We start from the raw sequence: 22,502 nt of genomic DNA, 5'->3' as shown, positions 1-22,502 counted from the left end.
TTACAGAATTCATCAAGAACTGTGCTGAATTATCTCTTCCCATACAGTATCAGCATTAGCCTAATTAAAAGCTATAATGTCTGATATAATGATTAAATCGTTAGCTCTGCTGTAGGGAAGCAATATTTTGTTTTCCCTTCAATTAGAAGCTGATTGAGGTTTTCAGAGCAGGTCAGCTGTGAAATTTGAATTATATGTGTGAGTACCGCTCACAGGATGGGCCCCTACTCGAAAGCTCCCAGAGATTCTCCAAACGCTTTCACCCAGAGAGCGAGGAGGCACAAAACAACACACGCGCGCACGCGGGCTGTTTGCTCTTCGGGGTGAATTTACAGATCTCCACACTGGTGGCTGGAAAGAAAGCCCTGCTTGCCTGTACTCCCCCTTCCCGCGGACGCCACAGGCTCAGCCCTGCTCACCCCGACGCTCCCAGCGGGAGGAGTGGACGCGGGACTTGCGCGCTCAGAGCGGCTGCGAAGGTCCCCGGTCCGTTGCTACCCCGAAACGGCACAGATGCGGCTGGAAGTTCCACACTGGCGAGCGCTTCTTTTTCTCCTCCTTCCATTCTCCCCTCTTCCATGACTATTTTTCCCCTTTAAAAGAAAAAAAAAAAAATCAACAAAGAAACTTTTGTGCTACTTTGGCTCCTTTGGCTTTGTTTGGGAACAAGGGCCAAGTTAGCAGGGCCAGGGCGCAGAGGGGGCACCCAGGGCGCGGGGGGACCTGGGACGGACCAGCGGCACCGCCCCGCCGCCCCCCAGACTTCTCCCGCGCACCCCGGCTCCAAAAGCCCCGGAGCCGCGCGCCGAGCCCCGGAGCCGCGCGCGAGGCTGCAGGAGCCGGGAACGAAACGGGGCGCCGCGGCGGGGAGGCGACGAGGGCGGCCGCGGCCAGCAGACGGCGATCGCGGCCCGCGCTCCCGCGGCTCCGGGCTGGGGGGACGCGCGACCGGCCCCGCCGCCTCCCGCCGCTGTCCCCCTCCAGCGGCCCCCGCCGGCGCCGCCGTCCCTCCCGCCTCTCCTGGTCTGCGCCTCCCGTCGGCGGAGACGACCCCGAAGGCCCCAGCTGCCTCCGGGCCCTCCTCCCCGCCGCGCTCGCTCGCTCCGCGCCTTCTCCTCCCCGCTCGCTCTCCTTCTCCGAGCACGTCTTCTCGCCCCAAATCCGGCCTTGAGCTGGCGGCTCCGTCCCTCGGGATCTGCCTCTCTCGACTCCGGTCTGAGCCCTTGGGGCGACGCCAGAGCCTGCAAGGCTGCGCCCGGGACGGTGCACCGAGGCGCCGACGCAGGGCTTGGGTCGGCGGGCGACCGGGAAGCCGCGGGAGCCCAGCCGCGGGAGGGCGGCGGCGGCGGTCTGCGCGCATCCCCGGGGCGGGGGTCCCCAGGACGGCCCGACTGCGCCGAGGCCGCGGACGACGGGCGTTTTTAGGCTTCGCGGCTCCCCTACGTGGACCCTTCACTGACTTCCGTCCCCACCCCACCCCCCCAACTCCAGACCTGTCCCTCTCACCACTGCGCGGGGCTTTAGACTGTCTCTGCTACCGGAAAGTCACCTCTAGGGGCCTGAAATGTAGCTATCCTGGAAGAGCGCTGGGGAGAATCTGCGGACACGCTAGGCACAGGGACCCTCTCTGCGTTTAACATCTCCTCTGAGCGCCAACCACAGGGAGGGGGGCAAAGCCAGAGCCAGAAGTTTCAGTGACTCCACAAAAACAGTTCACTCTACTGGTGCTGGAGTTCAGTAATCAGTTTATTTGAAAGGCAAAGGCTTCTGTGTAATCGTGTAAATACACCACATACACATATACACACATATTCTGTATGTGTCCACGCCCATGTACACGTATGCGTGTATCCTGCCTGAACGTATGCACGTATCCTCTGTGGGCATGTATGCATCTCTGTGTACGTATCCTGCGTGTGTACACATCTATGCACACGTGTGCACGTCCATACACACATTCTGTGTGCACACATGTGCGGATACATCAGCATACATGTGTCTCTCGTTTCCTCTAAGGATGTTTGGCTCTGAATTTTCCTTCAGGATCATGCCCACAAGTTAAACAAAAGAACAGAAACTATCTTTACTCATCCGCACTCCCAGGCTGGTCTTCACTTAGGCATTCTGAGGGAAGAGATGTCCGAGAAGCAGGGAGAGAAAATCTGGTCCATGGACAGCAAACTCATCCCCCCCACTCGGGGTCTGGGCCCCGACATCCCTGGGAAGCCACGCAGCCTGTCTCCAGACCCTCCAGGGCCCTGCCTCTGAGAAGCTCTCCGTCTGAAGGAGGCCCCTGCCAACCTGGGTGGAGGGTGGCAGGGAGACACAAAACTGGGGAAAGGAGCTGGTTTTTCAAGCTGGTTTCTGGACTGTCTTCTCTCCCTTTAAAGAGTCACTGGGGAGAGGAGTCGGAAGGAGCAGGCCGGTGAGGCTCCCAGAAGCCATTACCGGCAGGAGTTGGTATGACGCTCCTCGGTCTCCATGCCAGGATGGAAGGCACTGAGAGGTCTGGCACTCACGGCCCTGCCACTGCCTAATTGGCACAGGCGGCTGCTGCCAATCACTTCTCCCTTGGCAACAAGTTACACCTGCGGCTCCGGTTTAATGCTTCTGCACGTGGGCACCCATAGTGTGTGCGCCCGCTTGGGCCCAGGGAACATCTCGTCACTAAAAAGGGCTTATGGGGTGCACCCCGAACGCTAAGCACTAGCAAGATCTCACACAAGGCGAAACCATTGACCACCTGTTTAGATGCTCTGGAGAACAAGGGTAACATCGTATTTGGAAACAATTTTCAGGACTGTGGCAGAAAGAAACCAGACCATTTCAAAGTCGGCTATCCAAGTTCCCCAAAGCATAAAGAAAGCATTCCAGCAATGCTAACCGGAGTGCAGGGTGTTTATAAAATAAATTGCTCCATTGATATGGAAAATAATGTGCCAAGCCTGACTCACACAAAGCATTTTCAGGGGGTCTTAGGCTATTTAGTTTAAAATCTAAATTGAAAAGCAGAGGAAAAGAAATTTTTCAATTGCTAAGTGGATAATATAGTTTATAATTTGTAAACCATTTCCTTTATTTCAGTCTTGCTGACTTTCCATAACACACTGGATCTCACTGCACACCCATCGTCTCCTAAATTATCAGAAGAAAAACGAGGCTGTAGCATTCTCAAACCATGTTCTTGTTCCTTTTTTTGTTCATGCACAATGTAACTGATATTTGGAGGTAGTGCATACACAACAGATCAAAAGATTTAACAAACTCGACTGATGAAATGAGAAGGTAGTTGCAAACCAAGTTTATAACCTAGATATTTAGTGAAAAACTAAATACAAAATGAAGTTTCCTTTCTAATATAATTATGTAATATTTGATGAGTTCACTATGAAACGTTGAATGGCCTGAAACAGAAGCAGTTTAATCTGCAGAGACCGATTTGCAGTGGCACTGGCTACGGCAGCGACCTTGAAATAGTGATAAAAAGCCTACAGCACCCATCGCGTTCCTGAGAGGAGCCGAAGGACGACTCCTGCACACTGGACAGGCCAAGGGCTCGGGATATTCACAACCTCAGAATTTTTTCTTAAATGGGCGGGTAGGGTGTCAGGTGGGCACCGCCCAGCCACCTGAACACCCTGTTCGTACGCCTAGGGCCGTGCGCATCCTAGCACGTTTCCTTGGACTACAAGATGGTCAGTCGGGCCGCTTTGCTTCGGCTCCGCTTTACCCACCCGCGGCCTCCAAGCACCTCCCTGTCCGGGGCGCACGGACCCCCGCGCGGAGCACACTTGACGGGTGCTTGGGATCAACGGATTCTCTGCAGGAAGTCTCTGGGCCACTTGCTAATCATTCGGACGGAATCAGCAGCGTGGGCGCAATGGTGGGGGGCTTTGAGGTTGGGTTTGGAAATCTCCTGTGCGTACCCAGATGGAAGACACTTTAAAGTTTGGGAATTCTAACCGCAGGGGCGGGGGGGGGGGGCGCTTCCTCCTCCCAAGAACCAGGCCTTCCTTTCGCACGGTGTAGGAACACCGCATCTGCCGCTCAGTCGCGAGGCCCCACTTCCCCAGCTCCGTGTCCAGTGGGCCCCGCTCCGCTCACAGTTTTCACAGTTCTTAGATAAACAGATGCGGTTAGACTCGCTCCAGAAGAGCGTGGGAGCCACCGTTCTTTTGCGATTTAAACAAACTTTCTCAGCTGTTGTTGAGTTGCTGCTAGATTTCAGATAGATCTGTTGTTTCCGAGCCCCTGGCAATTTCTTTTCAGGAGGAAGAAGCCAGGTTGAGAAGAGTACGCGCCCAAAACCCCCAGGCTCATTAAAAGACCCTCAAAAAAAAAAAAAAAAAAAAAAGTTCAGGGCTGATCCTAAAAGCAGCTAAGGAGCCAAGTGTGACAGAACGCCCGCCCCCTCCTTTAGGGGAATTCTTGGGGCCTGGACTGGGAAGGCCTTCCTACGAGAGGGGGCACTGGAGAACTTCGAGCGCGCGGCGGCGGAGCAGGTACCCCTGGGAGGGCCTCACAGGAGAACCCATGCGGGGCTTTCGAGTTGCACATCTCAGACGCCCCCCAACTACCTCTGGCTCCCGGGGGCGCGCCTGTCCCTCCGAGGCCTCGGGCCCAGCTGGGGGTGAGGTTCCCGCCGCGGTCCCAACTTTCCCCTTCCCAGCAAGCGCAGAGTTGGCCGGCGGGGGTGCAGAGGCGGCCGGCGGGGGTGCAGAGGCCGGATCTCCACTGCCCTGGTTTACGCAGGCTCCAGGCTGCATCCCCTCCCCACCCCCCCGCCCCTCCTCCCGCTCTTCCTCCCGCCCCGGACGATTCTTTCTTCGGCTCCGCTTTTAAACCCAACCTTAATCGTTCGGAGCGCGCGGGCGGGAGAGGCGAGGAGGGCGAGCTCGGGGTTCGCCGCCGCCGCGCGCGCTCAGGAAGCAGCGTGGCTTTGCCCCCTCCCAGGCCTCCTTCCCCCTCCTTCCTGCCCCTGCTCCCCCTCCTTCCTCCCCTCCTCCCGCCCCGCCGCCCGCGCCCCGAGCCTCTACTCCCTCCCCACGTCACTCGCCAGCGCGCCATGCAAATCACCGCCGCCGCCGGCTCCCATTGGCCGCGGCGCGCTCATTTAATGGCAGCCCGGGCCCGGCGTATGGCTGCTGGGCCCCGCGCGCCGCCGGCCCCGCGTGCGCCTCCGCTCCGAGCGCACGGCCTCGGGCAGGCAGTGGGCAGCCAGTCCCGGGCTCGGCGGCCCCGCTCTCAGGCCCTCTCCGCGCGCCTGCGCTCCCGGCGCTGCCCCCTGCCCCCCTCCCCAACGGCCCCCCTCCGCGCCCCCCTCGGCGCCTCGCTCCCCCCGGGCACCTGGGACCGGCACATGCCCAGCGCACGCGGCACGCCGCGCTGCTAGAAGTTGCAGCCCCGGAGTTGGGAGGCCGCCGAGGACCCAGTGCAGGAGGAAGGAGGCAGCGCGCGGCGGCGGCCGGCGAGGAGGAGGCAGAGAGCCCGGGGCCAGGCCCCGCGCACCGCTCGCGTCCCGAAAAGTGGAGCTGCAACTTGGCCACGACTGCACCTGTTTGCACCGCTCGGCCGAGGCGACCGGGCTGCGGCGGCGGCGGCGACCCCGGCCATCGCCCCTCTCCGGCGAGTGGTTGGAGCACGAGGAGAAACTTTGCACCTGTGAGCCGGACCTGCGCTGAGTGCGTGTGTTTTTGCCTCTTGTTTTGTTGTCAGTGCTTCCTCCTCCCCCCACTCTTCTCTCTGCTAGGACTTCTCCCCCTCCCCACGTCTCGCTCCGTTCCACTGAGCTCCTGTCCATCCCTCACCCCCCCCCCCCGGCCGTCTATGCTCCTGGCCCTCCCCGCGCGGTGCCGGTGAACCCGCGGGCCGCCCCGATGTACAGCATGATGATGGAGACCGACCTGCACTCGCCTGGCGGCGCCCAGGCCCCCACGAACCTGTCGGGCCCGGCCGGGGCGGGCGGCGGCGGCGGCGGGGGCGGCGGCGGCGGCGGCGGCGGGGGGGGCGCCAAGGCCACCCAAGACCGGGTCAAGCGGCCCATGAACGCCTTCATGGTGTGGTCCCGCGGGCAGCGGCGCAAGATGGCCCAGGAGAACCCCAAGATGCACAACTCGGAGATCAGCAAGCGCCTGGGCGCCGAGTGGAAGGTCATGTCCGAGGCCGAGAAGCGGCCGTTCATCGACGAGGCCAAGCGGCTGCGCGCGCTGCACATGAAGGAGCACCCGGATTACAAGTACCGGCCGCGCCGCAAGACCAAGACGCTGCTCAAGAAGGACAAGTACTCGCTGGCCGGCGGGCTGCTGGCGGCCGGCGCGGGCGGCGGCGGCGCGGCCGTGGCCATGGGCGTGGGCGTGGGCGTGGGCGCGGCGGCCGTGGGCCAGCGCCTCGAGAGCCCGGGCGGCGCGGCGGGCGGCGGCTACGCGCACGTCAACGGCTGGGCCAACGGCGCCTACCCCGGCTCGGTGGCGGCGGCGGCGGCGGCCGCGGCCATGATGCAGGAGGCGCAGCTGGCCTACGGGCAGCACCCGGGCGCGGGCGGCGCGCACCCGCACGCGCACCCGGCGCACCCGCACCCGCACCACCCGCACGCGCACCCGCACAACCCGCAGCCCATGCACCGCTACGACATGGGCGCGCTGCAGTACAGCCCCATCTCCAACTCGCAGGGCTACATGAGCGCCTCGCCCTCGGGCTACGGCGGCCTCCCCTACGGCGCCGCGGCCGCCGCCGCCGCCGCCGCGGGCGGCGCGCACCAGAACTCGGCCGTGGCGGCGGCGGCGGCGGCGGCGGCCGCGTCGTCGGGCGCCCTGGGCGCGCTGGGCTCGCTCGTCAAGTCGGAGCCGAGCGGCAGCCCGCCCGCGCCCGCGCACTCGCGGGCGCCGTGCCCCGGGGACCTGCGCGAGATGATCAGCATGTACTTGCCCGCCGGCGAGAGCGGAGACCCGGCGGCGGCCGCGGCGGCCGCGGCGCAGAGCCGGCTGCACTCGCTGCCGCAGCACTACCAGGGCGCGGGCGCGGGCGTCAACGGCACGGTGCCCCTGACGCACATTTAGGGACGCGGGGACACTGCGGCCCGCGCCCGCGACGCGCGAGGAGGAGCGCGCGGCCCGCCCGAGCGGCCTTGCTTTTGTACAGACGCTTCCACGGTCTCGGGAGGAGGAAGACACCGGCCACGAGCGCGGGCGACGCACGCCCTCGGCTCGCCTTCCCCGGAGCCCCGGGGGACCGCCGGGCGCGGACACAGCCTGCGGTCTGGTCTGACTCCGGTGTTTTCTTGAGACTTTTGTACAGTATTTATCGTTCACGGAGGAGGCAGAAATCGTTTTCTTTGCTCGAGGGGACAAAGCCCAAACCCAGGGAGAGGCGACTCCAACTTCTCTAGCCCGGCCAGCGCGCCCGCTCTCATCCTGCATCGCTTCCTGCCGGCGTTTGGCGGCCCTAGACCCGGCGCCAGGGAGCTGCTCTCATTTGTTATCGATGTAGTAAGGCAGATCCAAACACTTACGAGTTTTTTGTAGTTGTTACCGCTTTTTTGGGTTGGTTTGTTAATTTATACAAAGAGATCTCCCCACTCCTTTCAGATGGCAGCGTTATACCCTGGGTTTTTGTAAAACTTTCTGTATCTGAGGATTTCCATTTTTTTTTTTGTTTTGTATTATTTCTTGTAAATGCATTGTGAAATTTTTATTTTAGGCGTTGCGGTGTGGGGAGGGGGATTCAGATTATGTACATAATTTCCTAAAAAAGCCTTTCTTCTAAAACCGAGAAAAGACCTCTCCTTAAAAAAAAAAAAAAAGAAAAAAGAAAAAAAAATGCATCGAGTTTTGAGTCAATAAATTTAAGAGAGAAAAAAAAAAGCCCAGTTTCCCCCCATAATTTGGAACGTGCTAATTTTATATGCATGTTTTGTGAGCTCAAAATACAATTAGTAAATCTGATGGAGGAGGAAGAAATTATCAGCATAAACTAAAAGTAAGGGTTCCTCAGGGGGGAGGGTACAATCTTCAGGGAGCTTCTTTCAGTGGAAGGGAAGAAAGTTTAAATCATAGATTATTTTGTAATGTTTACTGTGTTAATACAGATCAAGAAATAATTACCAGGATAAAAAAACAAACAAACAAACAAACACCACCCCTCATTTTATAGTCTGGCTCTTTGGTGTGTTATTTGTAACTGTGAGCTGACCCGGTGGGCTCTGCGTCCTCCAGCTGGCCTGGGATCCGCCCAGTTTGGTCTGGAGGAGGAAGACCCCAATGGCCGGACCGGCCTCAGATGGATGACAAAGACCACCGCAGGGTCACCGATGCCCCCAGTTCCCCCTGCAATTAACAAGATGGCAAATGGAGTTTATCTGAATTTGGCTCAAGGAAACACTCTTTGAACCAAAATATCCTGCAATGGGGCCCACTCCCTCTCTCCTCAGCCCCTCCCTCTGGATTATTTCTCCTTGGGAAAGGGCAAAAGGATCTTGAATTCTCTCTCTCTGCCACCCCCCCCCACACACACACACATTCACTCGACCACCCCCCATCCCCAGAGTGAACTGGGGCACATGGAATGTGGCGTTTATTATTCTCGACGAGATCAGAGGGTGTTTGATGCTTTAAATTTTTTAATTCTATTTTTTCTAGGTTGTTTATGGGCACACTGCAGTTTTTTTCTGGAATTTAAAGTTTTCTGTAAAACTTTGTCTTCAAGTAATCTGACAGCATTAAATATTGCATTTAAAAGTTATACTGTAGCCAATACATTTTGAACTTAGTCACAACATAAAGATGAAATTATATTTTTGGAGGAAAAAAAAAAGCCTTGAGGCCACATCAAAACATGTTGATTTCATCAGCCTCAGCCTCCCCTTCATTTTCTTTCCTTGTCCCGGAATGAGCACAGATGATCCAGCCCAGAATGGGCCTCCGCTAGCAGGTCAATGAACACTGCACTGAGCCTGCAGGAGAGAATAGCTTTAAGTAAAATGCTGACCTGGCAATTGACATGTGTAATTTTTTGGAGTCATTTTGATAATTTTGCTTAAACTGTGCATTTTTTAAGTGAGTGCAAAAATCTCAAGAATGATGTCCACTGCTTCTAACGAGATAATAAAGTCCCTTCTTTTTTCTTCCCCCCCTTTTTTTTTAAACCCTTAGAAATCCGATCCTTTGTGAAGCTGTGGCTCCTGAAAGTGCTTGGATATATATGGATTGCTGAGGGGATCGGCACCATGAGATAGTCGGGGGATACATGAATGAAGGCCACATGGGGTCTCCTCTGGGAGAGCCTGCGAGGCTCTGAGAAGTCACCACATCCAGCTTAGGGAGCAGGCCGTGCTGACTGAAATGTGCAGTTGAATAGACTCTCTGGGTTCTTCCGCTGCCTCCTAATCTCTGCGTCCCCCGCAGTTACTAAAGGGGCAGACAGATGCGGCCATGCTCACATATGCGTTCACAGCCGGTTTGTATGTGGGCTCAGCTGTTGGCATCCAAGTCTTGGCTCACCACACTGTTAGCAATGTGGGTCCCCCGGAAGTGTTTCCGACTAAAAAGTTTGCAGCAGGCAGGAGCTCCAGGCAGAGCTGTCCCTTGGTTTCTTGGAAGGCGGGCTCACGGCTTGGCCCTTGGGCACAGGTGTCTCTTACACGGCTGAAATGCAAGGCCAGGTGCTGGGAGCCACTTTGGTAAACACCCAGGAAGACCTTCCAGCAGGAATTCCTGGAATGTCGCGTGTTTGTATTTGTTTTGTTGACTAGAACGTGGTGAAAGGCGAGTATAAATTCGCTCGTGACTCTATTTAGAACTAACCCGGACTGGGGGGAGCCGACGGTGGCTAGGATTCATCTCGGGATCCAGACCCCATCACCCCAGACCCCGGCGCGCGCTGGTGGAAGAAAGATTCCACGAGGCCCCGCAGACGTCTCGCTCCGCGGGGCCTGCTTCTCGCCCCGGTGCTGCTCCCCGCAGGCACGAAACCACGTTGTGGCGAGGATTTTTACATGGCGGCTTCACTGGCTCCCCAAACCACGGGGTGGTATTTCTAGCGCTTACTCCAATTCGGCTCGGAGACCGTGTGGAGAACGCGAATGGGGCTCGTTTGGGGTCTCGTCCAAAGTTTGCAGAACTTCGTGCTGCGGTGACCGCGAGAACCGCTCTTCAACCCGGCCCTGGCCGCGGCCCGGCCGTGCGCGCTGTGCGGAGTGCGGTTTGCCGGAGGGGGTTTTCTCCTCCTCCTCACCGCCACCCCCGCCTTTTTTTTTTTTTTTTTTTAAACTAACGGGCCCTTTTTGTGGTTGTTGTTCAGACTTTGACACCAGCCCCCCACGCCCGGCCAGAGAAACCCACCAGCAGCTAGATGAAATGAATTAATTTTAAAACCAGTCGCGGGTTCGGCGCGCGCCTGATCTGCAGATGTGTGTCGGGTAGCGTGACTGATGGGTCTATTAAAGTCGTGCATGTGGGAGAAGAAGAACGCGCATATTCACGCATTTCATTTTCCCGACAAAGACTGGGCCACGCAGAGATCTGTCTCCGGAAAATTCCGGTTAATTCGAGAAACCATCCCCGGCCCGGGAAGGCGTGCTCCGGGGCGGCCAGGCTCTCGCTCCCGCCGCCCGCGGCGCCCGCTCTGCTCGCCCGCCCCCTCCCAGGTCCCCCTCACCCCCCTCCCCGCTTCCGCAGCCTGGCCCGCGGGGCAGAGGCTCCAGAAGCGTCGGCAGCAGAATGTAATAATAGGTTTGATTCCTTGGAAACTTCAAGTGAAAAGCAGACTTGGCCTTGGCGCAGCTCCTTTTCCAGCACGGCTATTCGGCGGGATTGAAAGGCCGGGCCAGAAGGGGAGGGGAGAGGGACGCAGGCCCCGGGGCGAGCAGCCGAGGGAGGTGGGTCCGGTCCCCGCCCCCAGGCCTGAAGGGTCGGGACAGCGCGGGGGCCGGGCGAGGGACGCAGGGACCCCCTCGCCCTCACCCCCGCCTCGGCCCCGGCCCTGCCCGCCCCCCCCTCCCCGCAGCCCCTCTGCCCCTCAGCCCCCCAGCCCGAGGGCGAGGCCCGGAGGGGGGCGCAGAGCCCTCATCCCCGCCCCTCCTCCGCCCCCGCCCCCCGCCCCCCGCCCGGCCCTTCCTCTCCAGCTGCGCGCCGCCGGGACCCTGCTCTGCCCGCCCCCGGGAACCCAGCGGCGTGGGCGGCAGCGCCCGGAGCGCACGGTGCGCGGCCCGGGTCCCCTCCAGCGCGGGGGGCCGGCCTCCCGGCTTCGCCCGCCGCCCTTTCCCGGCCCCGCTCCGTTGGAGCCCGAGTCGGGGCGGCTTCGTGGCCTCCGCGCCCCTTCCCGTCCCGCCAGCCGCTCGTTCCTCCTGCGCTTCCTCCTCGCCTCCCTCTCCTTCACCTCCTTCCCCTCCCGCCTCCCGCACAGTCCCTTCCTTTCTCTGTGCGCCCGGCCTCCCTTTGTCCTTGGCGCGTCCGTCTCCGCCCCGCGCCCCGGCCCCTCGTCGCCCCGGGGGCAGCCCCGGACGCTGCCTCCAGTCGGGTCGAGGTCCGCAGGTACCCGGACACGGCCGGTGCCCCCCACCCCCGGGCTGGCGCGGGAGGGGAGGGACCCCCCGGGCAACGGACTCGGAGCCCGCGGCCCGGGCGTCCGCCCCGACCCGCCGGTGCAGCCTGGGCTCTGGGGCCGGCGGTGTCAGCCGCGGGGGATTAAGGTGACTGATGCGAGGGAAGAGGCAGAGTGTTTCTGTGTTTAAAGAGAGCGGGATTAGTAGAGAGAAAGTCCTGACCCGGGGTCAGCGGCAAGTCAAACCCTTTTACAATCAACTAGCGGAACAAGCCTGTCTCCAGGCCGGCCGGCAACACGTGGGAGGACCGAGGCGACCGAGGGGCCGCACCCCGGGGCTGCCCGGCGTGGGGCGGGAGGGGCGAAACGGGAGACCCGCACCCCCGGACTGCGGGGCGGAGAGCAGGGGGGAAGCGGAGGAGAGGTGAGGGGCCCGCACCCCAGGACTCTGGGGTGGAGAGCACGGAGGAGGTGAGGCGGGAGGCGGGGACCCGCACCCCCGGGCTGCAGAGTGGAGGGCGGAGCGGGGGGCCGAGATGAGGCCCGAGCCCGCACTGGAGGGCACCAGCGCGGAGGGGGTGCGGGGGGGGGCGCGGATAACCGCCCGCAGGTCTGGGCTTTGCAAGGGGATGGGTTGTCCGCAGCATTCCTTCCTCTCCAGAATGCCTGCGTCTCCCGCCTCCTGGGCCGTGTTGGGCGGCTGCTGGGATGGGCGCCCGGGAGCAGGTTCAGTGGGCTCCCTGCCCCGGAGGCCCCGTCTCACGGCCGCAGCTCTCTTTCCGTGAGAAACCAAAGCGAAAGAGCAGGTCCTGGGGCGCCGTGCTGCCGGGTCTTACCGAGGCTCTCCCCCGGCCGTCGCCTCCCTTGGGCCCCAGCCAACCCTGAGCACCGGTAGCAGTACCGGGCGGGGTGGGGGCAAAGTGTGCTCCCCCCCCACCCGGTCCACAAGCGTGAAAGAGTGAGACACCCGTCAGGGTGATGAGCCCGGCCGACTTCATCAGGGAGTGAAACCGGGCGGCGTGGACTGGGGGGGGGGGGGGGGGCGCTGATCTAGAGAAGAAATAGAATCTGGAGTTTGGGGGGAAGGATAAGAGGGGTCGGGGGCGGAGAAAGTAGACAAATCTTTGCCTTCCCTAGTAGTCGGGTCCAGAGTTTGTGCTTAAATCACACCAAGAGTTTTAACAAATATGAAAAACAGAGAAAATACCCCAAACAAGTGATTAAGCCAAGACAGAAAAAGGTCATCTATTTGAGTGATGAAAAACAAACAAAAAACTGGGATTGCCACCTGTCACTCTAAGTTGCTTTTTCATCTTTAAATATGAAAACATCCACACGGATTGAGTGTTTTAAAAACACTCCAGACCCCAGGCTGGAGCCCAGCACTCAGCCTTCCCCGGGTCTCAAGGGTGCCCGGAGGTGGCCCATGGTCTCTGGGTTCAAAAGCAAGTGACCCATCGCTACTCAGTAAGGTGGTGAATGTCACCTGGGGTTGGGTCTGGACACTGTGAGTAATCCTGAATGTGCCCCGCAGGCAGCTCTCGGGGATTTAATTGCCCACAGCCACTTGGGAACAACCATGTGGGCACATCAAAGATGTTGTTTGCGAAGAACAGCAGGTCATCACATGCGAAGTCTCGAAATAGTCAGCCAGTCAAATCAGTGGAAAAAATCAGCTTTTGTTAGATTTTGCAGTTTCAGGAATTAGGCCCTGCAGAGCTGCAGTTTTGCGGAATTGCAATGTCAGGCATGTTCCCAATGGGGAAATATTGTGAGTGTGTAGGAATGCAAGATTGGGTTTGACAATGGGGAAACTGACAAGAGTTATCACCCAGACATTGTTTTCTCTCTGAACACCCCGGAAATGCTAACTAGAGACGGTATCTAGAGGCAGCAACAGCACTCCCTGTTCGTCCTACGCACTTGAAAGATACGGAAAGAAGAGTCTTAGACATCTGGAGGACTGACCCAGGATTTCCTACGAGGAACGCCAGAATATAGGGCACGGGGTTGGGTGCAGATGCGTGAAACCTACAAGCATTTCAGCAGCCGCCTCTAGACTGGCGTGAAGAAACCGAAAGCGGAGGTCAACTCATCAGCCTATTTCTAAGCAACAGAGTAGGAGGAAATCCAGGCAAGCCTGTCTGAACCTGGGAAAAGATTTAAAACCCTCATGCTCCTAAGTCATCCAAACTATAGGGGAAATTCCAGGACACAGAAAAGCCCAAACTCCACCAGTGAATTTACGGTGAAGAGCCACGTAGATGGGGAAGCAGCAGCTTCGTTCGTGCGAAAAACTGGACCGAAGAGCGAAGTTTATTCTTGTAAAAATTGACTATTTGCATTTTCGCACTACAGAGAAGCTACATGCGTGTGCCCAAAGAAGAGGAAGAACGGAGGAGAAAAGTTAGTCACTACGGCATTTATTGTATTTAAGACCCCTGGTGAACCTGGGGGAGAACATGGGATTTGGAGTAAGACACAACTGCCCTTGCGCTGTGGCTTGTGGGGCACATCCAGCTCCTGCCCCTGGTCAACGGTCCTTACCCTGAGTCCCTCTTCTCATATGCAAAAAGAAACAAGAAAACCAACGTCCTAAGAATATGGTCAGGATTGGTGATCTAAGGTGCATGCTGTCACTAGAAAAGACCATTTATTAAAATGGCCACTTGATGGATAAGCTTGTGTCAGCTCAGGCAGAGGTACGGGGGGAGAATGGTGGCTTCGATGCCAAAGTAGGTCCGAGTGGAACAGTGTTGCCCATGGGCACCAGCACGCCCCGATGTCCGTGTTAGTAACAGTACCTCCTTAGAGCTGCATGACAACCGTCTCACGCACCCGTTCACCTGTCCAGCAAGATCCATCACGGCACATTACAAGGCCAGGTTTTGATAAGAGCACATGGAGGTGTGTGGCCAGATACTGGGGCTCACCGCCCAGCAGGTAAGACTCACTGTCGCACCAGCGAGGATGCCACCAAGGGCTACAGTTGAGGGACAGAGGCACCTGCTAGATGCTCCCTGATCCCTTGTGCCGTTTTGGGGGAATTGGGGGAGGCTCCTCAGAGGAAGTGGAAGCCTGACATCCTGGGGGCGTCGCCATCCCCCCGGGGCCGGCCTGTCCACGCACGAGGCACCCGTACTGCGTGTCTTCATGCACCAGCAAACACGGAAACATCCACTGGAGCAGAGTGTGTACGATACCTGCTTTGCGTTTCAGCCAACAGTGGCTGCAGACCGGCTCTGAGCTGTTAGGGAGGGAGATCTGGGGGTTCAGCAGGACGGTGGTCTCTCATCCTTGGGGTGCAGAAGGCACCAGAGGAGCTTGCAGGGCCGCAGACCCAGTGCCCCCGATAGGCCGAGTCGGCACTGGTGCCTGTGCTTGCCCAGGACACGGGGGTGGGGGGGTCGTGCAGGATCGCGGGAAACCTGTGTCAGGAGATGGGCCCCAAAATGTGTGTGGTGAAGAGCAGCTGACACTGTCGATCGCCTAACGTTGAATAGCGACTTATTATTTATAAAGTGCTCTCACTTAATCGTTCCATTTAGATGGCTTTTGAAAAAATTAAATTAGTGGGAGAAGAAAAAAATTAAGCTGGATTATTAGAATCTCATAAATAGAAAGGCATGACTGATTCATGGCTTTTATTTTCCATTTCCTGCTCAAGTGCTCCAGCGGCCTGTACACGCACTTGGCCGCGCCGAGCGGCCCTCCCAGGGAGGCGCCAGGAGCCCGCACCCCGCTCGCGCCTTTGGCTTCCCGGATCGGATGATAAAAGGGGTAAACAGAGCCACGTGTTGCTTACCAAGTTCTAAGTTGACCAAGCTGGTGGGCATCCGGATACCCTGGTCTGGGTGGCCCTGGTGAATGCCACGTGCGGTCAGACGCCCCTGCCAGGTGGTTGAGTTGTTTTAATAGCCCGTGCGACTTTCGTGAGGAAGGGTGTGTGACACGAGGTGGACTGAATCGGTTTGGTGGAACCATTTAGCGGTAGGGGATGGTTAGGGTCATCTGTGAAATGGGACTAATTTGTTGTTTAAAAAACAAAAGCAAAACCAAAAAATCTCAGCACGTTAAGAAGTCGACATGACTTTGCAAGGAAGAGGCATTGCCAACATGGTGGGGGGCGGCCCTGTGCCCAGAATGAACACAGCCATCGGCAGAGCACGGTCCGCCTTCGGAGGGCACGCCTCCTGCTGAGCACCGTGAAGCCCGCACTCCTTAGAATTCTAGATCCAGACCCAGATGAAGCTGTGGTCGTGGAAGAAATCGCAACCTCTTTGAACAGCATGTGAGAAAATAAATGTGAAATGTGATAGAACGAGAGAAAATGCTCTATAAAAGGAATCAAAACTATTTAGTAATAGAAGAATTCCAGTATGACTTTCAGGTGATTTCAGGACACAGGGCACCGTGCAGGAAACCTGAAAATCTATGCATTTTAACTACAGTTTTTTGGAGAAAATGGCATTGCCTTTGTTGACTAAATCATTCATAATTTTAATGGATGAGAATGTCAGTCCAGATAACCAGGCCGCCGTGGCCGTGGGGAGGGCAGAGTTTCCTAGACGGACTTGTTGTAACCATGACCCCGTGGGAGGAACACCCCAGCTGCTCCCGTCCCTCCGACCCTGCCCCCCACAGCCAGAACCGGACACACTCTGTCACCACGTGGCTTACACAGACCAGGGAGGACCCTGTTCTCAGAAAGAAAGCGGGCATGCTAGGAAACAGAATTGTCACTCTTCGAGTCCATGGCATGAAGCAGGAACGCAAAAAAGAGACAGTGGCGTGAGCCCCTTGGGTGACTGCAAGCAGACTTGCCCTGGTCAGAACCATCCGACTCGGCCTCTGTTTAGGAAGTTGGGGGAACCCGGGGGCTCGGGGGCATTTACCCCCCAACGGGGCACAAACCCAATGACCCTGTTTTAGCAAGTCCTCAGCCGCTGGGCTTCAGTGCCAGTACTGGGTCACCTGTCACTCTCAGATGCATGGATTTAAATTCTGTTATGATCATCTGAGCGAGATGCTAATGTAAAAAACTTTCTTGATCATTAAAAAAAATTTTGTTTTAGTCTTTCAAGCTGAGAAGACTCCTAGAGGTATAATCTCAATCTTAAACTATGACATTTAGATAACCAACTAAATTATACATTTACTGAGGGAAATTATATAAGTTTTGAAATAATTAGACCATATTTTATTCTCAAAAACAAATATATCACCTGCAGTAACTATTGTCAGAAAACTCAAATTATAATTTAAAGTCACAGCTTAAGTTTAGTCGTATAATTGCATTGAAAACGGATCATTTAAAATCAATCTATAATATACAAGTTCAATATAAATTTGAACAAATTAAAATTTTAACCGAATTCGAAACAGTTATGAGTACATTAAACTAGGTTTGAAAAAAACCAAGACATTGGTGGTAACGTTTCGAGGCGAAGTCCCCACATCGGGGTGTACATGGTGTATATGTAACGAGCCAAGCGGGGACAGCCCGCCCTGGTTCCTCTCGAGTGCCTGGGCAAGGTGAGGGCCCTTGCAGCCCCTAGAATCGACGCCCAGGGAGCCGGTGTGCCCCCGGCAGAGACCACAGGCAAAGGGTGGCACCTGGCATCACCCAGTCTGGAGAACCGAAACTGTGTCGGGCTTGATTTCTTCCCACCACCGCCGCCCACACCGCCCCCCACCCCACCCCACAGAGCTCCCAGGCACCTTGCTGAGCGACCCCGCTGCTTGCGGAGGGAACACCACAGAGGGCCGTGGGCTGCTGAGAGGGGCCAGACACAGCCAGGCTGGCCCCCTGGGCTCCCAGGAGAGGGTCCCGCCTCTGCAGGTGAGGGTCCCAAGGGGAGAGGGCCCCTCGGGGGCTCAGCACGGTGCCCGGCACATCCCAGGACATGGAGAGCAGGAGGGCTTTCATGGCCCTCATTCTTGTGGCTCTTCAGGAGACACAGAAAGCCACGTCCAGTCTGGGGAGCCGGACACGGACTCCCGCGGCACGGCGCTGAGACAGCGCAGGTTCCCTGTATCACATAAAGCTGCACAGAGAGGCTGTGGAGGCCGGGGAGCTCCTTTTCAACTCTGAATTCCCCAAGACCTGCAACCGGACCTGGCAGGTAGTGAGGTGGGAGGAATGCCTGAGTCGGGGGAGGTGTTACGGTCTCCGCGGTATTGTGTCATGTCCTAGCACGCTGGGCTACTTCACAGTCTATTAAGGTCAAGGTCCTGGCAGGACCATTAGGGGCAGGGATGGTCCCGGGCAGGGAGGTGTCCTCTGAGGCTGCAGACCAGACGTGGGGGGGGTGGGGGGCCACCACGCCCCGCTCCAGTCACAGTCCTAGCAAGGCCTGTAGGAGGAGCTCCCCAGGCGGTGACCTTGACCCTTGACGGGAAGCTGGTCGGTGTGTAGGTCCCAGCCAGCCTCATCTCCAGAAGCACACTTCCTCCTCTTCTTTGTAACCCTCCGTGTGCCACGGAGAATCCCACAGGGTCCCTTGCTCCTGTGTTGGAAAACCGCAGAACGCGATGGTATTACTCGGACTCAGAGCGCTGGGTGCTGGGGAAGCACTAGGCACAGGCTGCGGCCACATGACGGGTCCCAACCTCATCGCTACTCCTGTGCTTCCCCAAACGGTGAGCTGAGGCCCCCCGGGGGCCCCACAGAACTCAGACACCCAGCTCAGGGTGTTTACGTTTGCAGGGATCACCGCGATGCCCGCTGTTTGATGGGACGCCTGGGCGAGCTCAACGTCAAGGTTACGCACCGTCTGAACGTGCACTTACAGCGGAATCCCTCTGCTGACAGCATGTCTTTGTGAAACAGGGTTTTCAGCCGTTGCTGTGTCAAAAGTAATTCCCTGGGAAAATCAGAGTGGACCCCGAAACGAGGGGTTAGTGTCCACCCTGGTTCTCAGTCCGGAGAGCTGGAATCAGGAATCATGACAGGTTGGGGAATGAAGTGAAAGTAGCTATTTGTTCATTCAGCTTATGTAATTTAAAGAAAATGTTGCTAAATTATTAGGACATAAATATTTATTAAGTTGTTCAGAGTTCACTACTTAACAAACAGAACTGTTAGATAATTCTGCAGCCTGGGCCCCTATCAGTAATTACTGGAACGCTGAGAGGTAAAAATGCACACAATTCAAACTGATATGAATTTGTAGCTTATGGATTGATATAAAATTATCTATTTTTTCTTTTATTGTATCAATATGATGGCATCATTTAATCGAAGCTGCAACTGTAAAAAATCCTATTCTTCTGCCGGGACTCACTACAGTGGACATATTCGTGTTGGATGATAAAGTATTGGTTTAACTGTTTTAAGAATCTCTTTAATAATTTCCCTTAATAAGTGATAATATAGCTTGTTATCCAAATTTTACACTTTTAAACACTAAGAGGAGTCTTCTCAGTTTGAAACACTAAAATATTTTCTTTTCTTTTTTTTCTTTTTTTTTTTTTTACCAATCAGGAAAGTTTCTTACTTAATGACATTTGCTGTGTGAAGGCGGCATACAAAGCAGAGCGGTCGGGAGAGCTTGTCGCCGGGACTCTGAACCCAAGCGGCTCTCACTCTCGCTCTCTCGCATGACTCGTTGGCCCGCGTGCTCGTCAAACACACGCGAGGAGGAGCAAGGCTTCCTCTGAAAGGGGCCGCTCTTCACCCCGTATATTAAACTACTTTCTTCAAAACCTTGTTATTATTTTAAACCTAATTTTACTTCCTATTTTTGTGTTCTGTTGAGTGAGGTTCAGGAGGCCCAAGGAGATCGGGGACGCTGTGAGGACGGGCGGGTGGCAGGAGGCAGCTGGCACTGGGTCAGCCGTTTGCAGGACCCGCGAGTCTGAGCACAGAATGAAAGGCCCTTGCTCCACGGCCGGTTGTCCCCCAGTCCCGGGAGTAGAGGAGACAGCTTTGTTGCTCCCTGTAGAAATACTCTGAACCAGCTGTCGCCTACTGGCGCGGCTCTGTCACAGATACAGAATTGTGTGTGGAGCCGCGGTGACTGGATAGCTGGACTGGACGTTGCACTACAAGGACTGGACGTTTGCACTACAAGGACTGGAGCATAGGAACGAGCAGAGAACCTCCTTCAGAGACGTGAGGAGAGTGAGCAGGAAGGAGGGGCTACCCGGAGCTCGAGTGGGCGCAGAGCAGAGGCAGTCAGCTGGGTCACCTTGGAGGCACTGACACATCACAAAGGCAAGGAGGCCACTCTGCCTCAGGGCTGGAGACCAGGCAGCTGGGCTCCAGGACTGGGAGCCAGAGCCTGGCCCTGTCTCTACCCGAGCTTGTATGCGATTCTTGACCCACATTGGTCATCTCCCGGGACCTCCAGAGCACAGGGCCAAAGACCAAGGGACTGACAACCCCAGAGGTTCATTGCCTCACAGCCCAGAGGCCCAAAGTCCAAGGCGAAGATGGGGGCAGGCTAGTTCCCAGGAGGCCGTGAGGGGAAGCTCTCTCTGTCCCCAGCCTCTGGGCATGAGCTGGAGATGGTCAGCACCCCTCGGCTTGTAGACACAGCTCCCGTCTCTGCCTTCATGTGCATGCAGCATCTCCCTGTGTGCCTCTGGGTCCAAATTCCCCCTTCTGGTGTGGGCAACTGTCATGCTGAATCAGGACCTACATAATGCCCTCATCTTAACATGATCATCTGCAAAGACCCTGTTTCCAAGGCAGATCTCAGAAGAGGCTCGGGACTGCCACATCTTTGTGGGAACACCATTCAAGCCATAACGTCCACTTGTTTGATTAGGACACTAATACATTTTCTTGCCCAGGAAGTGCTTTGCATTCTGAAGGCTCTGGTTCCACTAGAAAATTTAAATTTAGGCTTTTGCGAGCTTTGGAAAATCTGTATGCCATTATCCCCTATTCTATTTGTAAACGGAACCCCTTAATACAACCGGTCAGGACCCTCAAACTGGCCTGGGGTGTACCTTGAATAAGTCACCCACAGAGCTGCCGGACAATACGGGGCCTATTGTGGCCACATGAAGGCAGCATGTAGTGGGCACAGGAACTTGTTAAATTTCCCTCAAAGGTGTTGCTTCAATCACAGGGGAAAGAGAACTGAGTAAGTCCTGGGTTCCAGACTTGCCCGATTCTTCTTAGTTATTTTTGATTGAATTGTCTTGCAATTCAATTAAGTGCATCTCTGTGAGCTCCTGTTATCTCTGCGGGAAGAACGCAGGATTAATCAGTATTGAAATTCAGATGCAGAATCTCCTTTAATCCTCGCTACGCCTCCAAATTATAACTTTCCCCCTTTTTATAAAATGAAGAAACCGAGAGGTTAAGTAATATCAAAGGGCAGATCATTAATGAAGAGGAGACTCAGATTAAAATCTAAAAGGGACAGATCCTGATGGTTATAATTAGTGTAGTGCATGGGAACATGTTTAATCGACGGCATTTTTAGAACAGCTTGAGGCTCACAGCAATACTGAGAAAAGCACAGAGTTCCTGCGTACCCCTGCCCCCTGCACACGCAGTCTCCTCCACCAGCAGCACCCCCCAGCAGAGCGGGACATCCGTTACCATCACCCAGTGCCCACAGTGCACATTAGGGATCAGTCTTGGTGTTGTACACTCGGTGGGTTTGGACAAAATGGAGCGTCCTGTGTCCACTGTTACAGTGTCACACACGGCATTTCCACTGCCCTGGGAATCTCCTGGGTTCCACCTGGCCTTCCACCCTCCAGATGATCAGTCTCAATTTTATTTCAGACATTATCTGCGAACTATAAAGCTCTCACGTTCTTTTACACCCCCTCCCTTCCCCAAGTAGTTGTATCGTTGTTTTATGTTACGTCAATATTCACGGTACATCTTAGTCCGAAAATGGAAGTTCATGGTTGAGCCCAGTGGCGAACAATGATTGTATGTCCTTTCTGGTGAAACGTCGTTTTTCCCAGAGTCGGTAACATTCTTGGTCTGTGAAAGTTGTTCCTTCACTTAGTTTCCTCTTTTCACATCACAAATTCTTCCCAGGCTCGTTATCAGTATTGTAAACATCTTTGATACTATCTTCTGCAAAATCAAACCCATCACGCATTTATGAGTTCACTTTCTACCTAGAGCTGTTCCTGCCCAGGCCCCCCGTCCCCCAGCTCCAAGCTGGACGGGCTGCTCTCCTGTGTCGGTACAAAGCTATCATCGCTAGTCTTCACGCTACTGTTCTTCCGTGTGGATCTCCCCTCTTGTAGACCCCACATTGTCCCTCCTGCTCCGTCTACCCCTTGCTTGGGAAGCTCTGTCTTCTAGCAGGCTGTGCAACACGAGAGGGTAGTTGAGCTAGGTATAGGATTCTAGGTGAAAAGTAATTTCCCTTGAAATGTGGTCCTCTAACTCACTATGTTGCTTTTTAGTAGTTCACACTACTGTTTCTTACCACTTACTAAGGGATGCTTGATGTGCAATCAACTATACATAATCCTTTCAATAAATGTATGTGCTCATGAAACCATCACCATGATCAAGATACTGAACACATCCATCACCCCCAAAGTTTCCTTAGGCCTTTTGCAAACCCTCCATCTTTGCCTGCAGGTAGCTGTGAAAGGGCTTTTTATCACGATGGGTTGGTTTGCGTTTTCTGGAATTTCACTGAGACGGAAGGACATAGAATATAACCCCGCATCGCTTCTTTCACGTACACAGTTGTGAGACTCATCCGTGTCACCTTATCTATCCACAGGCTTCTCCTCTAATGGCCGAGTAGCGTCCCACTGCTGGACGTCTACAGCTATTTAGACATCTGCGAAGCACATCTGTTTCTTGTTCTGGGCTGCCGTGAATTTGCGTCCCAGTTTTAGTGCAGATACGGGCTTTCCTTTTGCTTGGAATTACCTGAGTGTGGAATGGTCGGGTCTCGGGTACGTGCTTAAAGGTTTGAGAAATGACAGGACAACAGCAGCAGCGTGAGAGTCCCCATTACAGCACATTC

At 55.9% G+C, this 22,502-nt stretch overlaps 1 protein-coding gene across 1 annotated transcript; it reads left to right on the top strand.

Moving 5' to 3' along the window:
* The first annotated feature begins 4,529 nt into the window (after positions 1 to 4,529).
* Positions 4,530 to 8,850, top strand: SOX1 (SRY-box transcription factor 1). The gene has a single exon (XM_059144585.1). The coding sequence runs from the start codon at positions 5,877 to 5,879 to the stop codon at positions 7,053 to 7,055; it is 1,179 nt and encodes a 392-aa protein (XP_059000568.1). The 5' UTR covers positions 4,530 to 5,876; the 3' UTR covers positions 7,056 to 8,850.
* Positions 8,851 to 22,502: the final 13,652 nt, after the last annotated feature.

This window comes from Mustela lutreola, chromosome 13, assembly GCF_030435805.1.
Source record: "Mustela lutreola isolate mMusLut2 chromosome 13, mMusLut2.pri, whole genome shotgun sequence".
In the NCBI taxonomy this organism is placed as follows: domain Eukaryota; kingdom Metazoa; phylum Chordata; class Mammalia; order Carnivora; family Mustelidae; genus Mustela; species Mustela lutreola.
The sequence above is the reverse complement of the archived record's forward strand: the minus strand, read 5'-3'. Positions and strand labels throughout refer to the sequence as shown.